Source organism: Petaurus breviceps, unplaced genomic scaffold (assembly GCF_028583685.1).
Source record: "Petaurus breviceps papuanus isolate PSGF00001 unplaced genomic scaffold, PetGlider_PUasm1.0 138, whole genome shotgun sequence".
Lineage (NCBI taxonomy): Eukaryota > Metazoa > Chordata > Mammalia > Diprotodontia > Petauridae > Petaurus > Petaurus breviceps.
Genome location: NW_027185694.1, coordinates 30,071,423 through 30,092,700, shown reverse-complemented (window position 1 = coordinate 30,092,700; position 21,278 = coordinate 30,071,423). Strand labels below are relative to the sequence as shown.

General features: G+C 40.8%; 1 protein-coding gene across 3 annotated transcripts in view; it reads right to left on the bottom strand.

Annotated features, from left to right (window-relative positions):
• The window catches only part of CCNF (cyclin F), a 39,151-nt gene extending 20,561 nt beyond the window's left edge, over nt 1-18,590 (bottom strand). For all 3 annotated transcript variants that reach the window (XM_069063279.1, XM_069063289.1, XM_069063298.1), the window contains exons 1-7: nt 18,449-18,590; nt 14,026-14,180; nt 10,043-10,149; nt 8,322-8,389; nt 7,782-7,975; nt 5,566-5,619; nt 3,841-3,945 (exon numbers count right to left, since the gene is read on the bottom strand). In XM_069063279.1, coding sequence (XP_068919380.1) covers nt 3,841-3,945; nt 5,566-5,619; nt 7,782-7,975; nt 8,322-8,389; nt 10,043-10,149; nt 14,026-14,180; nt 18,449-18,467 — 702 coding nt within the window. In that variant the 5' untranslated portion in view covers nt 18,468-18,590. The remainder of the gene's footprint in view (nt 1-3,840; nt 3,946-5,565; nt 5,620-7,781; nt 7,976-8,321; nt 8,390-10,042; nt 10,150-14,025; nt 14,181-18,448) is intronic.
• Between the last annotated feature and the right edge of the window lie 2,688 nt (nt 18,591-21,278).

Below are 21,278 nucleotides of genomic sequence, written 5' to 3'. Positions count from 1 at the left end.
GGCGTGGAATATGATATTCCGGAGGGCAAAGGAGCTGGGATTGAAACCAAGAGTCACCTACCCAGCAAAACTGAGTATCATGTTTCAGAGGAAAATATGGTCATTCAGTGGAATAGAGGACTTTCAAGCATTCTTGCTGAAAAAACCAGAGTTGAATAGAAAATTTGACATTCAGATACAAGAAGCAAGAGAAGCATGAGAAGGTAAACAGGGAAAAGAAATCATAAGGAACTTATCAAAGTTGAACTATTAACATTCCTACATGGAAAAACAATACTTGTAACTTATGAAACTTTTCTCAGTAGTTGAACGGATTAGAAATATATATTTGTCTATATATGAGGGTATATGGGCATATGAATACATATGTGAATGTGTGTATATATGTTTACAAGTATATATAGAGGGCACAGGACCAATTCAACAGGAAGGGATGATACTTAAAAGGTGAAATTAAGAGGTGAAAAGAATATAATGAGAGGAGATGGGGAGAGACAGATTGGGGTAAACTATCTCATACAGAAGAGGCAAGGGAAAATGATTACAATGGAGGGGAAGAATAGGAAGGCAAAAGGGAATGGGTCAATCTTATTCCCATTGAATTTGGCTTGAGGAGGGAGTGAAATACACACTAAATAGGGTATCTCACCCTCCAGGAGAATGGGGGGGAGGGAATGAGAGGGGGGAACGATAGAAGGGAGGGTAGGCTGGGGGGAGGAGGGAGGTTGGAAGCACTCACTTTTGAACATAGACGGGATCAAAGTGGAGAGTAGAGCGGGTGGGAAGTGGGATGGGAGGGAGGGAAGGATAGTCAGTCTTTTACAATGTATCTACTATGTTATTGTTTTGCATTAGCCACACATGTGCAACCTATACTGAACTACATTATCTTCCCAGTAGGGATGGGTGACGGGGAAGGAGGGGAATGAATCTGGAATTGAAAGTTTTGAAATCAAATATTCAAATATGTATGTATGTATGTATATATATATATATATATATGTATACACACACATATACATGTATATGTGTGTGTTTGTGTGTGTATGTATATATACATATATACTATTATTAATACCATCTTACATGTAATTGGGAAATGGGATGTGCAGGCACTGAGGCAAAGAGATCCACTGGAAAAGTGGAAAGGGGTATGGGGGAAAATGTGGGAGAGAGCAGATTGGAGGAGGGGATATCCTGTGGGACTGCTATTTTGGGGCGGTGGGTGGGGGAGAAACGGAGAGAAAATTTGTAACTCAAAATCTGGTGGAAACAGATGATGTAAATCAGAAGTTAATAAAGCATTAAAAAAAAAAAGCCAAATTTGCCAGATGGAAAAAGAATCTCAAAAGCTCAATTAGGAGAATCATTGCTTCAGAATTAGATTGGAGCAAATGGAAGCTAATGACTTTATGAGAAATCAAGATGCTGTTAAACAGATCCAAACAAATGAAAGAATAGAAGACAATGTGAAATATCTCATGGGAAAAACCACTGACCTGGAAAATAGATCCAGGAGAGATCATTTAAAAATTATTGGACTGCCTGAAAGCCATGATCAAAGTAAGAACCTAGAAATCATCCTCCAGGAAGTTCTCAAAGAAAACTGCCCTAATGTTTTAGAACCAGAGGGAAAAATAGAGGTTGAAAGAATCTACTGATCACCTCCTAAAAAAGAGCCCAAAAAGAAAACTCCTAGGAATGTTATAGCCAGGTTCTGGAATTCCCAGATTAAGGAGGGAATATTATAAGGAGCCAGGAAGAAACAATTTGAATATTATGGAAACACAATCAGGATAACCCAGGATCTGACAGCTTCTACACTGAGGGATCGAAGGGCTTGGAATATGATATTCCAGAGGTCAAAAGAGCTGGGATTAAAACCAAGAATCACCTACCCATCACAGCTGAGTATCATATTTCAGGGGAAAATATGGTCATTCAGTGGAATAGAGGAATTGCAAGCATTCTTGCTGAAAAAAACCAGAGTTGAATAGAAAATTTGACATTCAGATACAAGAAGCAAGAGAAGGTAAACAGGGAAAAGAAATCATAAGGAACTTATCAAAGTTGAACTATTAACATTCCTACATGGAAAAACAATAATTGCAACTTAAGAAACTTTTCTCAGTAGTTGAAGCGAATATATATATATATATATATATATATATATATATATATATGAGGGTATATGGGCATATGAATACATATGTGAATGTGTATATACATGTTTACAGGTATACATAGATAGAGGGCACAGGACCAATTCAACAGGAAGGGATGATACTTAAAAGGTGAAATTAAGAGGTGAGAGAGGAATATAATGAGAGGAGATGGGGAGAGACAGAATGGGGTAAACTATCTCATATAGAAGAGGCAAGGGAAAATGGTTACAATGGAGGGGAAGAATTGGAAGGCAAAAGGGAATGGGTCAATCTTATTCCCATTGAATTTGGCTTGAGGAGGGAATGAAATACACACTAAATAGGGTATCTCACTCTCCAGGAGAGTAGGGGGGGAAGGGGATGAGAGGGGAGATGATGGAAGGGAGGGCAGGCTGGGGGGGAGGGAAGTTGGAAGCACCCACTTTTGAAAAGGGACAGGATCAAAGTAAAGAATAGAAGAAGTGGGAGGTGGGATAGGAGGGAGGGAAATATAGTCAGTCTTTTACAATATTATCTACTATGTTATTGTGCATTAGCCACCCATGTACAACCTATACTGAACTGCTTATCTTCCCAGTAACAGTGGGTGACAAGGAAGGAAGGGAATGAATCTGGAATTCAAAGTTTTAAAATAAAATACTTACATATATCTATCTATATATATATATAGATACTATTATTAGTACTATTTTACATGTAATTGGGAAATAAGATATACAGGCACTGGGGCATAGAAATCCACTGGAAAAGTTGAAAGGGGTATGGGAGAGAGCAGACTGGAGGAGGGGATATCCTGTGGGACTGCTATTTTGGGGCGGTGGGTAGGGGAAAAACGGGGAAAAATTTGTAACTCAAAATCTGGCGGAAATGAATGATGTAAATCAGAAGTTAATAAAGCATTTGAAAAAAAAAAGACTCATTATGGAAAGGGATATCCACATTCAGAGAAAGAGCTAGAGTCTGAGTGCAGATTGAAGCAAGCTACTTGCTCTCTCTCTGTGTTTTGTTTTGTCCCTTCTTTCTCACTGTTCACTCCATTGGTTATAATCCTTCTTTACAACTTGACTAACGTTTAATGTAAAGGTATTTGTAGAACCTATATTTGATTGCATGCTGCCATGGTGGCAAGGGGGGAGGAGAGGAAGAGGGAGAAAATTCTAAACACAAAGGTTTGTGGAAATGAATGTTATAAACTAAAATTAAACAAAAAAATTTTTTAAAAAGTCAGAAAAAAAAGAGTGCCATGACATGGCCCATCATTACCCCTATCACTACCTAAAACCCCCCAACTTCTGGAAAGTGCTGCCAGTATAAAACCATTCAGAGTCCTCTATTCTGTAACAGAGATAATAAGTTTTAGAAGGGTTTAGGCTAGGAGAAAGGGGAGGTTTTTTTGCCCTATTGATATGACTCTTGCCATATCAAAAAGTCCCGTTTGTGTAAGAACACATTGGTTTTCATTTTTAATCAATAATCATTTATTAAATGCTTACTATAAGTCAGGCAGAACACTAGGTTCTGTTGACACAAAGACAAAAACTAAACAATCCCTGTCCTCAAGGATCTTACATGGTATTGGGAAAAACATACACAAAAGTAAAAAACATACATAAAGGAGGGTAGGGAGCAATTGCATTTGTAGGGGCACAAGGATATAAGATCCAAGGTTACTTACAGCAGTCCTCTGACTACTTTCCCAAAGGAGGTAAGAACTATTTAAACATCCCTGATTAGATGATGCCTCAAACATTTCAAGTGCTTCTTTTCTTTTCTCTTCATCCTAAGAATAAGAAAAAGCATAAATGCTCTTTCACTGAAAACCAGCCATTTATTAACTTTTATTGCCACTTATATTTACATCGATATGCACATTACATGTACATTATCCTAACAAGTAATCAGATATCTAACCTAAAGGGTCAGCATTCCAGCTCTTAAACCACAATGCCTTCTTTCTAGAAATGTTAATATTTTAAAACCCAAGCCTGTTGACAAATGAGATAATGTATATATAGTACTTTATAGATCTTAAAAAATTATAGAAATGGGGCAGCTAGGTGGCGTAGTGAATAGAGCACTGGCCCTGGAGTCAGGAAGACCTGAGTTCAAATCTGACCTCAGACACTTAACTAGCCGTGTGACTTTGGGCAAGTCACTTAACCCCAAATGCCCCTCCCAAAAGCAAAACAAACAAAAATTATAGAAATGTCACCATTCTTTTTTTTTTCATAAGTTTAGCTTTAAAAAAGTTAAGCACAATAAAAGACATAACTCCCAGTGTCAGCAAATATCAGTACAAACTAGTATTTGAAAAGGCTTCCAAGTGATACAAAAACCACTTTCTATGTGGACAAAAGACAGGTATGTTGTTTTTTTTTTTAAAAGGTTAAGTAACTTGCTCAAGGTTACATGGCCAGTTATTTCCGGGTGTGGTGCTAAATATCTGAGCCCGGATTTGATCCCAGGTCATCCTGACAATGGAGCCAGTGCTCCTACTCGCTGAGCCACCTGGCTGCCCCTAAGCAATTGGGGTTAAGTAACTTGCTCAAGGTTACACGGCCAGGTGTTTCTGGGTGGGTGCTAAGTGTCGGAGCCTGGATTTGATCTCAGGTCATCCCAACACTGGAGCCGGTGCTCTTACTCGCTGTGCTACCTATGTTTTGAAAAGGTCCATGGTCACAGGTAGAATGACAATACAACTTGTTAGTAGATTAAAATTAGAGCAGAACTTGACTAGTATTATGATTAAGAACCATATGGAATCTCCATCCCTGCTATCTTTAAAAAGCCACATAATGAGGGAATGAGCAAGTCATGGCTTATGCAGAAAGATTTCCATTCCTTTGCCAGCTCTGAGTTGGGAGCCTTTCCCTCAAGTAGAGCCGAATTATCAGTACCCTGGAGAATTATACTATGCGGTGACAGCTGACTGGCATGTAACTGGTAACCCCAACTGAATATTTTAGGGAAGGAATATGAGGCTGTTTATCTCTCCACTAAAGTGCCTGCAGACTGCTCTTTTCTCTACAGTCTTGTTTCAGGTTTATGACTTTTGTCTTCTCCCTTCCTATCAGCTTGGACACAATCCCCTCTTGTTGTTCTCAGGGTGCTTGTCCCTGGTATCTGCACTCATTCCTTTCCTCTTCTGTGGACTGAAGACCAGTTAGCCAAGCTTGAAGAACTGAAGCCTGGAGTGGTTTGGACACCTTTTATTTTCCTGCTTCCAGGTGACCTGCTCTTCTAGAGAGGTGAGGTCATCAAAAATGTGACCTCTGTATAATAAGAGTTGCTGCTGGACTGTCACCTTATATTTATCCTAGACTATGTAGATCACCCAGAGGAAATTATACTTGGAACATATTTTTAGAATTTCAAATCTATACATAACTGGTTAACTTACCTCAAAAAGGCTTAAAACTTTACCCAAACAATATAGTATAGATCCTTTATGAACCTTAAAAGAAAAGGAAAGGCAATTACTTCAAAAGATCACTGCTCAAGGCTTGAAAATTTTTCCTCAAAACCCCCAGCTGAAGAAAGTAACTGAGCTAGACAGGGTAGGAGGCAAGTAATGCTCAGCAGACCCCTCCAAAGTGTAAATACTGCAGTTGCATGAGGGCCATTCTCTCCTATATTTAAAGGAAGAAGAAAAAGAACTCCAGTTTATTCTACTGCCTGTTTTCTAATTAATGCACTCTCTCTAGCTGTTTTACAGTTGAGTTTCTCAAGGGAGTATGTTACAATTGCAATGTACATTTCCTTTCCACCTGGTCTCTGGTTCAACCCCTTGTGAGCAGGCTTCTATATCCATTCCACAGCATTCTTCGTTCTCCAGGGTCACCACTGGACCCCAAACACCAAATCCACTGTCCTGTTTTCAAACCTCATTCTCTTTCACCTAGCTGATAAGAGCAAACTAGTGGTATCAAACTCACATAGAAATGGGGGCCACTAATATGTACATAATGCCCCATTGCAGGGCACATAATGACTTAATTTTAAAATGAAATGTTACCTATATTTTACTGTATTTTTACAAAAATTTCCCAAGTCCATTTTAATCTGGTTGTGGTGACTTGGGAGGATTGTAAGCCACATACTTGACACCTCCAGAGTAGACATCTCACATCTCTCTGATGCCATCTCCTGCCTCAGCTTCTGAAACCATCTGCAGCAGGTTCTCTCTACTCATCTAATTACTCCTTTCCGACCTCTATTCCGGGCTCTTTCTCCCTTCATCCCCAGGGCAGGCTCGAGCCCTTCTCTGTGCTCTCTTTTCATGTCTCCTCAGTTTCATTACCTTCCACTGTCACCTCTTGGCAGGAATGTCCAGTTCCAATCTTTCCAAACCCAGATGCACTGATCCAACTGCCAGCTCTATAGTTACATTTAACATACTGCTGTAACTTCTAACTCAGCATGGCCCTCTCCAAAAAATTCAGCTGCCCTCTCCTTCCTGACTTCTATTATTGTTAATGGCACCACCACTCTCCATTTAAAAGCCCAGTGTTATCTTTGACTTCTCATTCTCCCTGGCCTCCCAAACCCAATGAGTCTCTTAATTGTAACCATTCTTCCTTTATAAGGCTTCTTTCCTTTTGATTCAATAAACATTAAGTGTCAACAATGGTACAAAGAACTGTCTCGAAGATTCCTTGTTACTGCCAGCATCCAGGTCTAGGTTCTTATCATTTCATTCATACCTGAACACTATTACAATTATAAGACTATTACAACACTTTTCCCTCCAATGTATGTTGCACATAGATGTCCAATTAATCTTTTAGACACCGCTCTGATTTCATCATTTATTTGCCCCAAAACTTTCAATAGCTTCTTCTAGCTACATGATCACATACCAACTTATGAATTCATGAAACAATCCAATTTAACCTCAACCTGCTTTTTAAATTCAATCCAACAAACACCCATTACATGTGTGCAAGAAACCTTAACTTTTGCTCTTCCCTTACAAGAGCCCTTTCCCCTCAACCAAGTGAGTCTCCTCAGTATCCCAAAGGACACAGGTTTTGCTTTCTATTTCTGTTCTTTTGCTCACACCATCCCTGTTCTGTTGATACATACAAATCCTGCCACCTCTTCAAGACACAGTTCAAATCTCTCCTCTACAACTTCCTTCTCTGACAAGCCAAAGATGACATCTTTTCCCTCCAAAGATCTTTAGGCAATTATTTTCTATGTTTCATTGATTGACTAATCATACACTTGAGTCATCTTATACAGTTATTTTGAATGACTTATGCATTTTTTATATATGTATATTGACTTATACTTTTTTATACACTTGTATTTTGTCTTCCCAGCTTATAAATTCCGCATGTCAGGGAGTTTGCCCTTTACTTTTCTGTAACCATCATAGTGCTGGATACACATCAGGTAGACAAACATTTACTGATTAGACTTAACAAGCTTTTTTTCACATTGCTTAGGGTCCTGACTTTGTCAGCTAAAACTGTATTTACTCTGAAGCACTAAAAATAAACATTTATCCAATATTCACTACATGCAAATTGTTATTTTAGACATTTTAAAAGCTTAAAGTAAGTTTCAAATGAAAGGAATTTTATTACAAAAGTATGGATCCTTATAACTTACTTTTTGAAACTGACATTCTGCTTTGAGGCTTTCAAAGACTACAGCTTTACAGCAGCTTCCAGACACAGACCATGGAGGGCGAATAAATAGCCAGATAAATGGAGCAGCATTAACATTCAGGCGTTCCGTTAGACTGAAGAAACGTGATGCCTTTAATCCATTCACTTCTGCACGACCCTCATCAGAAATAGACACTAGAATGATGGACAGGAAAAAAATTTATTTAGTGCTTAATAAGGTATGTGGTTCTGACCTGGCTTGATATAAAAATATGGAAAGATCTCATACATCAGATGGTCAAAATTTTTAACAGTATTTCAGTAAAAAATTCTGGAAACACCTATATTCCTGGGCATATTTATAACATTAAGTTTTTTAGAAAGTTGGTCTAAAAAAACTGGAAACATTTTAAGAAGATCAAAATGGGTCATATCTATTGACAACATTTCACAAAGACTAAAGGGGTCTAAATGCCTCTGATCTGTAGCAGTTTCCCATAAACTTGTTAGAGACCTTGGCCCTGCTCAGTTGAACACTTACAGCCTTCATTGTAGAGGTAGGCAATCCCTAGCTTCACAGCAGCTTCAAAATTACCACTTTCAGCAGCCCTGAAAAAAAACACCAAAGGGCTGATTAGAGATCTTATTCTTTCAAAGAAATGTTAGCATTATAGAGGCATTTGAAACCAACTAAAAGTCATCTTTTAACTAATAAAATCGCTCCAATTCACTTGGACATAAACTATTGGTTCAGTTCAAGTTCAAGTGGATCTGACACAACACGTGTGCCCACAAGATAAGAATGAACATTTCTTTATTCATTTACCCGGTAAGTGCCTATCAGGATGATCAAGGCTAGAACTAAGTATTACATATAAGGACACAAGAGTAAAAGGTATGGCCCCTTATTGTTATGAGCTTAAAGTTTATTGGGGCAAACTAGAGAGATAGGGCACAACTAAGGTAAGGAAGAATTATAAAGATATGAACATATGGATGGTAACATGCTATGGTCTATGAATGCAGAGAAAACACAGCAAAGGAGCAATAAAGCAGGAGACTGACTTCTAGAGAAGGTTTAATTTCCAAAGTTTTGAGTAACATGGAGACTAATATGAGTAAGGGAAGTTTTATTTGCAGATTATTTTAAAAACACACATAGTTTTATTACTTTTAAGTGCCTCTACTAGACTAAATATTTTCATTAAAGAATCTTTGGGTACTTGTTTAATTAGATAACAGTGAACATTTCCATTGCATTTTAAGATTTACAAACTATTTTCTTATAATTCCCCTCATGGAAGGTCTTTAAGCAAAGCCTAGGTGGCTATACATCAGGTATGTTGTAGAACAATTCTTGTTCAGATCTACTGGTCTAGATGGCTTCTCAGGTCCATCCTAACTCTGTTTTTTTTTAAGCAACTGGGGTTAAGTAACTTGCTCAAGGTTACACGGCCAATTACTTCTGGGTGTGGTGCTAAGTATCCGAGCCCGGATTCGATCCCCAGGTCATTCCAACACTGGGGCTGGTGCTCTTACTCGCTGAGCCACCTGGCCGCCCCCATCCTAACCCTTGAGATTATCTATAAAACCTTCTACAATCTGGACTGTGCCTACCTTTCCAGACTTAAAGTCTCTTGAAGGCAGTGGTACTTAATGAGAACTTTGAAAGATGGTAGGATTCTAAGAAACGGAGGTGAGAAAGAGCATTATGCACATGAGGAATAGCTTGGGTAAAAGCAGGGACGGGGATGGAATATCATGTATGAGAGACAACAAATAAGTCAGTTTGACTGAAGTACAAAGTGAATGAGTTAGAGTAATGTATAAACAGTCCCGGAGAAATGATGAGGACACAGCGAAGGTGAAATTGCTAAGACCTTGCAAGTGACTAGGTATAGGGAGGATAAAAGAGTAAAGAGTCAACAAAAACTCCTGGGCTGCAAAATGAAGGTAAATGGAAAAATAATGGCGTTCTTAGAGGAGTGTTTAGAGGGGAGGACAACGAATTTCTGTTTTAGGCAGTTTGAGATGCCAATGTAACATCTAGTGGAGATATCGAGAAAGCAGTTGAGAATGTGCATCTCTCCAGATGTAAAATTATAAGAGGTTTAGATCCTAGTCTAAGGCCCTTTATGTTCTAAAATTCTGATTATTCTGTGGGCTAGACGTTCCTACAATTGACTGAAACAACTAGCCACTGATGAATTTGGCTATTGAATCTGAAGGATCAGTGGTTTACAATGACACAACAAAGGTTACCTCTCAAAAAGCTTTAGGTTATCCGGAGAAGGCCACATCTCCCGAAAGCTTGCAGATGCCCACACACTGGCATGATTATCTACAAGATACTTAAGATGTGGATGTACCTACAAGAAACCAGAAAGGGTTAGAAACCAAAAGGATCTCACTAAAATGTCTTCCTGAGGATTCTTTTAAACAAAGTACAAATTTACTCTTAATTAATTCAAGAGTAATTCATTAAGCATTTAGCACATGCAAAATAATGTTGGGTGGGGGGTATACAAACAGAATGAAGACCTGGTCTCTTTTAATTAAATTAATATTTATTCTCTATCAAGTGTAAGACATTGAAGATACAAATATTGAAAAAAAGTCTCTGCCATCAAGGAATTTCATTAAAAATGAAGAAACATATATAAGAAAACACACATATAGAGAACATGCTAGGAACACAAGTATAAAATACTATGTGAGATCAGAGCAAGGAAAGATAATTTGTGACTAGGAAGCAGGAGGTTATCAGGAAAAGCTTCATGGATGAGGTAGCATTTAAACTGGGCTTTCAAGGATGGGTAAATTTTCAAAAGGTGGAGGATGTGAGCAGGGCACAGGGAATGATGTGGACAAAGTTGGTGGGGAAAGGAAGGAAAAGACTACACACTTTCACTTAGAAACTATTTGGGTTGCTTACCCTCTCTGGGCCTCAGTTTTTTCATCTGTAAAATGAGGGGATTGGACTAGATGATTTCTAAGGTTCCAATTCTAAACCCCATGATCCTAAATAGTTAATCACAACTATTTGTGATTTGAAAGTTTAACCTAAGAGCTTCTACAGTGAGAAAAAAAACACACGCAGTATTATAGTACTGGTTAAATTACTGAATGATATAACTGGACTAGAAAAGAAAAAAAAAAGATGATGAATAGGCAAAAAACAAATATAAGGATGTAACTAAAAGGATGTTTGACCAAAAAAAAGATTGGGAAGCGGGTGAGTTAGAAACAATTACAGATTTTATAGCACAAAACATTGGAATTATGTTTAGTGTCAGGTTGTATTAAATGTGGGGATTAGATCAGATAGCTGTCAAGGTTCCTTCCAGCTCTGAATGTTAAGAATAACATTTGTGTCTTGAGAATATATTGTTGAGTGTATAAGTAGAAAAGCAGGAAAGTTTGTATTATTTCTGACAAACAACTTAAAAGAATGGCAAAAAGATAAGTTAAATCTAACAATCATAGTTAAATATGAGTGCAAGCTCTTACAGATCCCACAAAACAGGGAAGGATTGGAACATCAGCTCAGTGATGGATTAGAAATTGGCAGTCTAAGGACAAGCCCAACTAAATTCAGAGACTTCACATCATCAGAAAGATGGGCACTAAGTGATGAATTTTTTTCTATCACTGTAACTCATAAAGACCGTCTACTAAAACTTGGAGAGGCTGTGATTTGCCTTGATGGATAGTGTACACATCAACTTCAACTTACTATGTGAAGTTTTTCGAATCCCACAAGGTCCAAAAATATTATGAAATGAGAGGAGGTGATTAAGAGCTACAGTAAAAAAGACTCTGCCTTGGGAGTCAGAAGACTATGGCTCTATCTGGTTCCAGCTAGACCACTAACTTGCTGCATTTATCATGGATAACTTACTTGTCACTGGTTCTCAGTCCCCTCATCTGTTAAATGAAGGAGTTAGAGAAGAACGTTGCCAAAGTTACTCCCAGCTCTGGATGTCGAGTGGCATTTGTTCATGAAAATGTATTTTTAGAGTTTTAACAGTACTTCGATTTACTAAAGGAAGCAGAGCATGAAGAGATGAGGGGCTTGAATAAAACTGAGTTCAGCTAGACATAAATAGAAACTTCTTCACCACCAGGGCAACCACATTTTACAACGAACTATCTTAGGCAGCTGGGCGAACCAGATTTGGCTCATCAGTCCCTACACTTTAGATGGCTTCAAAAACAGTCACATAATTATTACAGAAACGTATTTAGAAGGGACTTTAGAGGTCATCTAATTTAACCCATACCTGCTCAGGAATCTCCTCTCCAACACCATATACAAATGGCCAATCAGTCTCATTAAGAAGAACTTTAGTGATAGGGAATACACCACAATACTCAGAGACAATTCAGTATAATTTCGGACAGTTCTAATTCTACGGAATCTTTAAGGGGGGAACAGTAGGGTGAAAGAGTAAGGCATTGGGAATCAGGAAACCTCAGTTTGAATTCTGACTTTGCTGCTAATTACCCATGTGACCTAGAACAAGCTTTATAACCTCAACAGATCTTAGATTCCACATCTGTAAAATAAAGAGGGCTTAACTAACTTCCTTTCCAGTTTCTAATTTGTAATTCCATTATCCTTACATGAAGCCAAAATCTGCTGCTTAAACATTTACCAATTGCTTCTAGATGTGCCTGTGGGCGAAACAAAACAAATCCAAACCCTCTTCCAAAGGCCAGGTCTTCAAATACCGAAATGCAGGTATTATCTTCATCTGATCTTTATATGGCAGTTATCCTGACCATACTGGTCTCCTTTGTCAATGTCAATCTTAAAATATGGCACCCAAAAATGAACATAATAATGCAGATGTGGTCTGCGGACAACAGAATCATTACTTCTTTTATTTTAGACACTATTTATCTTTCTTTTGTTTTGGGGTTTTTCTTTTTCTTTTTTTGCTTTTTGGATGGGGGAAGGCAGGGCAATTGGCATTAAGTGACTTGCTCAAGGTCACAGGCTAGTGACTGTTAAGTGTCTGTACTCAGGTCCTCCTGACTCCAGGGTCACTGCTCTATTCACTGCGCCACCTAGCCACCCCCTCTGTATACCTTTTAATGCAGCCTAAGATTGTGTCAGCTTTTCTGGCTGCCAAGTCACATCATACTTGGCATATTATTATTATATCATAGTTTTAGACCCAGGAGAGACCTTAGAGGTCATTTGGTCCAATCTTCCAATTTTACAAATGAGGAAATTGACATGCAGAGAAATTAAGCAACTTGTTCAAGGTCACATAGGTGATAAGTGGCAGAATTGGAGCTTGACCCCCTGTCTTCTTCAAATCCAGTCTCCTTTCTATGGCACCATGCCTCTCATATATTGGGCTTGCCTTCCACTGAAATGTCCAGCTCTTCTGCTGGTTTGCAAGCCCCTACCCCTCACTCTCTGTTAAATTTTTATATTCAAATAATAAGCAAGCAGATTTCAGAAAAAACCTAGGAAGACTTATATGAACTGAGTGAAGTAAGCAGAACCAAGATAACACTGTAAACAGTAATGGCAACATTGTGCAATGATCAACTATGAATAACTTAGCTGTCCTCAGCGATGCAACAATCCAAAATGATTCCACAAATGCTATCCACATCCAGGGAAAGAACTGACAGTCAGAATGCAGATCTAAGCATACTATTTTCACTTTATTTTTGTTGTTTTCTCACAACATCACTAATATAGGAATATGTCTACACGATTGCATACATATAACCTATATCAAATTGCTTACCCTTTTAAGGAGAAGGTAGGGAGAAAATTTGGAACTCAAAACTTTAAAAATATGAATGCTAAATATTGTTTTTACATGTAATTAGAATAAAGTGCTAGCAAAAATAAATATATCCTTTACATTTTACCCTTATTAAATTTCATCTCATTTGCATGGCCCATTGTCCCAGTCTGCCAGTATATCCTTTTGGAACTCAACTTTGTCCTGGAGGTTAGGAAACCTCCCCAGTTTTGTATCATTTCCAACTGTGCAATTCAACATAGAATACTCTTTAAGGTTTCTTACATTGACTCTTTCCCTGTAATAATAAATTAGGAAAACACTGATGTGAAGTTCATTCAACAGTATCCATTTTACTAAGGAATAGAATTTTCTTGACTTTTTATACTCAGTAATAGTCAATGTCTCTCTTTTTTTTTAACAGATAGTTAGCAGTAAGATACTTTGATGCACTAACTAATGAATGTAACTTACAGCTCTGATGGCAAGGATATCCTCAGCAGGAAGCCATTTCAGTATATGAAAGAGGACATCTTCAGGGAGACTCAATAGAGTTAAAACTCGGGGCCTCTTTTTTATTCTGCGCTTTGAAGGAAGACAAAAACACTTGGAGCACCTACAGTGAATCACTGGGAAAAAAACCAACAATACCAAAATTTGGTGAATGGGAAAGTGAACGTCACAGTAAAATATATTTAAGGAAAGATCAAAAGTAAAATTTCAGAATGTTGCAATAAAGGACAAGTGTTTAAGCAAAGAACAGTAATACCTCATCAAAACTTTGTGTCTCTAAAATACAGCTTAGAGCAAGTTCATCAAAACACCTCTATAGAAGCCCAAAGTCCATACACCTTATTCATAGGAAAGATTCATGGGTGCCCATTAAGCCTGTTTGCTTTTTAGATACAATTCTTGTTGTTCAGTTGTGTCTAACTCTTTGTGACCCCATTTGGGGTTTTCTTGGCAAAGGTACCAAAAAAGTTTGCCATTTCCTTCTCCAGTTCATTTTACAGATGAGGAAACGGAAGCATACAGGGTTAAGTGACTTGCCCAGGGTCACACAGCTAGTAAGTGTCAGAGGCTGGATTTGAACTCAAGTCTTCCTGATTCCAGGCCCAGTGCTCTGTCCTAGCTGCCAGACACAATTTTAACAAGTTTAACTAATGAACAACTATTAGAAAAGTGCGTTGCTGCAGATTAGCACAATGGCAGTAAGAACATAGAAAAAATCTGATAAAATAAAAATACGTAGAATCTTGTCACATAGGGGAAAAAAATCCCCACTAATCTCACTGCATTATAGCACAGCAGGTGATGTATGTAATGATGACCTCGAGTCAAGAAATTCCCTTGTCTGACCATAATCGACTAGCTTTCCACCTCTTTCTGCCTTCCCACAGCAAACCTTGCTCTTTAGCAACACTGTGATTTCCAGTCCTTTGACTGCTCATCTCTCCCCCAAGCTACCCACCTGCACTAGTCACTATTTCCTTTTTCTCTAATCTGGACTCCTTGGTAAACCAATTCAACTCCTGTCATCTTTTCTTCAGTTCCTGGCCCCTTTATCATATTGCCAGTTGTACCCTCCCATTATCTACTATTCCCTTTGCTCCTACACACATGCTGCTGAATAAAGGTGGAAAAAATCACGCAACTGTTCTGATTAGGTCTGCTACAGATTTATATTACATCATTTCTACTGGGCACTCATTGCTGCTAAGTAATCCTTCTGTATCTCCCTATTAACTCTCCACAGTGGCTCTTCTTAAACCTCTTCATTCTTCCTCAAACATCCCATGGCTCCCCTTCCCCCCACTCTTAAAAAAACAACTTTTTTTTTGCTTTTTGGAGGGGGAAAGGTAGGGCAATTGGGGTTAAGTGACTTGCCCAAGGTCACACGGATAGTTTTGTGTTAAGGGTCTGAGGCAGGATTTGAACTCAGGTCCTCCTAAATCCAGGGTCCTAGCCGCCCCAATTTTACTAAAAATATTGAGGCCATTTGCTGAGAGCTCCCTCTTCTATCACTCAGATGACCTCTGCAATGAACTCCTGTTTCACTTCTCTGTCTCATACAAAAAGATGTTCCTTCTCTTTGATAAGGCTAATGCCTCTATTTGCACAGAGGATTCCATTTCATCCTTTCTTCTCCGGCAGATCACCCCACTCTCTCACTTATGTTTAATCTCTCTCTACCGGTTCCTTCCCTACTGCCTACAAACACAACCATGTCTCCTCCCATCCTCAAAAAACCCACACTTGATTCTACTGTCCTATATCTCTTCTGTACTTTGTGGCTAAACCCCTTGAGAAGGCCATCTACAATCGCTACCTACACTTCTCTTTTCTCACTTTCTCTTAACCTCCTACAATCTGGCTTCCAAACTCTTCATTCCACTGAAATTGTTCTCTCCACTCAACAAAGTTTGCCTAATTGCCACAGCCAATGGCCACTTCTCAATCCTCAGTCTTCTGTACCTGGCTGCAGTCATTGACATTGTTGATTACCTTCTCTCTAGCTTTTCCTGATACCACACTCTATCTCCTAGCTCTCCTCTTACCTATTTGACTACTCTTTCCCAGTTTCCTTTGCTGGATCCTTGTCTAAGTCACATCCACAAACTGTGGGTGTCCCACAGGACTCTGTCCTTGGTGGTCTCAGAATTTAATTATTATCTTTACGCTGATGATTTTAAAATCGACTTACCCAGTCTTACCTCTTTGCTGACCTCCAATCTTAAATCTTCAACTGCCTTTCAGATGTCTCAAACTGGACATTCAGTATATATTTTAAACTCAACATGTTCAAAACTGAACTCATTATCTTGCCCCACTAAATCCTCCCCACTTTCAAACTTCCCTATCACTCTTGAGGGTACCACCACTCCCCCAGTCTCAAAACCTAGATGCCCCCTCCCCCATATCCAATCGGTTGCCACGGTATGTCAATTTCACTTCTGTAACATCTCTAGAGTATTCCTCCTCTCCTCTGATACTGCTACCACCTTGATGCAGGCCCTTGTTATCTCATGCCTGGACTACTGCAATAACCTGCTGGTTGGGGGGGGGGGGAAGACACATGGGGGTCCTGACTGTCCCAAGTCTCTCCCCACTCCAGTCCAGCCTTCATTCAACTGACAAAGTGATTTTTCTAAATCAATAGTCTGATCATGCGTCTCATTACCCAACAGCTCCCTATCACATCTCCAAGGTCAAATACAAAATCCTGTTTGGTGTTCAAAGCCTTTTATAACTTAGCTTTCAGCTGCCACCCCCTTTCCAGTCTTCTTATACCTCCCCACAGTGATGCAATGACACCGGCCTCCTTGGTATTCCACAAACAAGACAGCTCCAAGCATTTTCTCTGGCTGTCTCCCAGGCCTGGAATATTCTCCTCCTTCCTCATCTCTGACTCCTGGCTCCCTTCAAGTCCCAGAGAAAACCCCACCTTCTTCTACAGGAAGGCTTCCCCAATACCTCTTAATTCTAGTGCCTTCCCTCTGTTAATCACTTCCTACTTATCCTGTATTTGGCTTGTTCGTATACAGTTGCTTGTATCCTGCTTTAGACTGAGCTCCTTGAGGGTAGACTGTCCTTTCCTTTCTTGGTACCTGTAGTGCTTAGCAATACAGTACCTGGTGCTTAATAACTAACTGAAGAAAAGGTTAAAGTATGTTAGCTAGAGGTAGTGTGGAGCAGTGGATAGAGCTGGACTCAAGGCCAGAAGACTAGGGTTTAAATCCTGTATCTTGGTTGTATAATCCTGGGCAAGTATTTATTCCTCTCCAGTGTTCTAAGAAACTCTCTAAAGTCTATAAATTGCAAGAGGTAGAACCAATATGCAAGGGCAGACGGAGTTTCCCACATCAATGAGATTTGCATTAAAAAAAAATTTTGGTATTAAAAGACACTGGCCCTCTGGGCACTCAGGCTCACTCAAAGGCTCTACCCCTTCTCCCCAGCTCTCCTGCCTGCTTCTTTTCTTCTCTTTTTTTTCTCCCCAGCCTCAAATGTAAGCTTGCTCTTAATCCCACCAGCAAGCTGCTAGCCTTACCATAGTATAACTGTTCGACCCTGAGCAAATTACTCACCTCAGCTTTCTCAACTGGAAATAGGGGGCTGGACAAAATGAGTCCCTGAGATCCTTTTCAGTTCTAAATTGATGATCCTAAGAATTCCTCACGTTTTACAAACACTCCCTTCAATCGTCGGGTAATTCAAACCTGTTCTTTCAATATAACCTCGAAGCAAAGGGCAGCAGTGCTTCCTGGGGACAGACTGCTTCCTAAGTTAGTCTGTTACTCCACGAAAATCTACCAGGTAAGAACCCGTGGGGGTACATCCTTGACTTTTCATTCTAATTGGGGCTTTGAAGACTAGGATGCTATGTACTCATTACCCATTCTGTTCATTTAAAAGGCCTCTCTGAAACGGCGTCCAAAGAGCCGCCCACAATACCAGGTAGGCACCTGGACAGAGGTGGCCCTTTAAAGAAGCAAGGTGCTCGATGCCCCCGATCGAAGGCTGAGATCGAGAAGGCAGGTCGGGACGTGCAGGCAGTGAACCGAGTTCACGTCCTGATCTAGGGTCATTTCACATCTCCGTGCCTCCGTTTCCCCCCGTGTAAAATGAGGGGGGGAAGGGCTGGCTGGACCACCGCAGAGATCCCTTTATGCGGGGTGTGCGGGGGTCCTGCAATCAAGGGGATTCTTTGTGCCCGTTACTCGGGAGCTTCGTTAGGGGGGACGCACAGCGTCCACACAGAGCAAGGGGTCGCAGGCGAAGCCAGCTCAGAGAAGCACGGAGCGAGCGGCCGCGGACCTCGAGCCCAGGGAGGGTTTTCCCCGTCCGCAGCGTCCTAGTCCAACCCCGAGTTTCAAAGGTTCCCTCGGTCACTCACCCCCGCCGCGGACCCTCATAGTTAATGGTGCTGCTGCAGCTGCTGCGCTGCCGCCGCCACCTCCTCCTCCAAGCGCCCTCAGCTAATCCGGTCCTGGGCAGCCGCGCGTGCAGTCCTCTCAAACTCCCCAGGCTCCGCCCCGCGCCTCGCGCCCTTTTTTTCAAACACAGCAGGCGTCTTCATTGGCTGGCTCGAGGCGCAGGCGGTAGGCGCTGGCGCTGGGTAAGAGAGGCTCGCGACGTCCTCCCCGCGGCGCCGGGCCCTCTGATTGGGCGCGTGAAGACGCGAATTCGAATGGGAGCGGTTGACTGGCCAGGAGCACAGCTGCGCCGAGGGCTCAGAGAGAGAGGGCGGGGCGGAGCGTTGGAGCAGCGGGGGCGGGGCGGGACGAAAGTGGGAGGGGGAGAAGTTGACCTGGAGCCTGATGCTCTTACCCAGCTACTGCTCCCTGATGTTACGCATCCTCTCTGGGCTAAGCGCTCTGGGTTTTGAGTCGCCTCGGACGTGACGCTATCACCTTGGTCTAGTCCCCGAACCTTGGGTGTCCGCAGTGTCCTCCTCATAAAGGGAGAGTCTTGGGCCTCTAAGAGAATCCTCTCCTTGACCCTTGACCCCACTGCCCCCGTACGGCCGAATCATTCTGGCCACTTCAGTCCTTCCTCAACACTGGTTCCTTCCAGTAGAGTTGGCGTTCCCCAAACCCCTAAAAAGGACCCATCTTCTTAACCTCCAGAAGACCAGAAGAGGGGTCTACTTTAGCTACCCCGGCTGCTTCCTCTCATCCATCCCCAGTAACCCCGAAACCGCCCCGGAGAGTGGCCAGTGACCTCCTTTAGCAAAGCCGGGGCGTTTTTCTCAGTCCTCTGGACTTTGTGTTCAGTATTGTTGGGCTCCCCCTTCACTTGGCCTCACCTCACTTGGCCTCAGTGTCCTGGTTTTTCCTTGACTTGGTCTCTTCCTCATTAACTTGAATTGAAGCCATCTCAGATCTTTTTAATATCCCATCCCTTTCTCAAGAGTACAACCTTGGGGGGACAGTGCCAGCCACTTGTTGAGAAGACCCAGAGCCCAGCAATGATGGAGCACCCACACCGTGGACGGGTTGTGGACCCCTTTCACTACTTCTTCTGCCACCCCAGTCATCCTTGATGCCAGATGCCAGAGCTTTAGCATTCCATTTGGACCACGATTTTATTTTATCATCTATATCATTATTTGCCTTCTAGGCTTTGGTATCAGGAGACAGTATTCCCCGGAAATGCTCGAAGGACTAGCAGGGAATATTATAGACCAGTGTTCTGAGTGACATGCAAAATGTCCCTTTACTATCAGCAAACAGAAATCTCCAGTAAATTTGTAGCTAAAGGATCCTAAGATGTTTTCCAGCTTCCATTTTATATTTGTGAAATTACAACAGACGGTACCTAAGCCTTCACTTGGAAGAAACAATTGCTAAAAGCTGCAATGGCAGAACAGACTTTGATTGGTTTAAATGAAACCTATTGCAAAATACAAACATGGGCATGTTGGAAATGCACTCATCTCACAAACCTTTACTGACAGGGTTTGTGATTGGCTAATGTGAAGGAGAAACAGAGGAATAGAACAAATCCCTGTCCTGAGAAGTACTTAGTCTGGTAGAGCACACATAAGTTATCTCATTGGATCTTTAACAATCCTGGGAATCAGGTGCTATCCTCATTTTACAGATGACAGGATTGAGGCTGAGAGAGGTCAAGTGACTTGCCCAGGGTCACGCAACTAGTAAGTGTCTGAGACAGAATTCAACCTCAGGTCTTTCTGACTCTAGCTTTAACACTAGCCACCTAGCTGGCTCAAGGATATAAGACATAATTCCATATAAGATGTGAGCAGGTCACAAGGACTAATACAAAGTGATCAGGGTTTGCAAAGGAGGGAAAGATAATTTCCAGCTGGGAAGATGAGAGATATCATTGAGAAATACTCTGTTCAATTCCACAAACTTTGAGCACCACGTACTAAGCACTGGATACAAAGACAAAAACCAGTTCCTGCCCTCTAGGAGTTTACATTCAACTGGAGGGAGAGAGATGAACTATGGTTAGAACAGCAAAGAGGCAAGAAGTGTCCCTTTAAAGGAAAGAAGTGCTTCCAGAGGAAAATAAAGGAAAAAGAATTAATTCAAGAGGAATTCAATCTTGTATCGGGAGGCTGGAGGGTAGAAGGTGACATCGAAGAAAGGGAAGGAGGACCGCTGAATCTTTGGAATCATGCACTAGGTCTGAGCTTCTTTAGCAACAAAGAATAATGAGGAACCACTACTGGAGCCATCAGGAGACAAGTCCCAGAAGAATGGAGTCATCACAATTATTGACACCCTGCCAAGAGGTGCTGAGGTGTCAATACTTACTTAAGTCAACCTGACGTGAGTAGTCAGGAGGTATGCTGACTTCTTATGGTATCTATCTGGAACATTATGAAAAGCCTGAAACATTGTCAGACTGGAGAATCACTACACACTTTGGATGATTCACTCATGTGAAAGCCTAGAAAACATTGTTAGGGATTAAGGGAATCCCAGACTAAGAATTTAAGACCTTAAATGAACAGGTGGTGTTTTCATTACTGTTGAACTGAAGGTAAGGGTTTCAAAATGAAGGGGAGGGGTTAGAAAGTACACGGGTGGTTAATAAGATGCTGCCATAGGCAGAACAATTTTGGAACCACTATATTTATTGTATATTTTTAAAAAACCTGCACATGATAAGAGATTTATAGCTTTATTTTGTTCTTTGTATGTGGAAATGTTCATGTTTGTTAGAGTTTATCAATTTCAGAATAACAAATG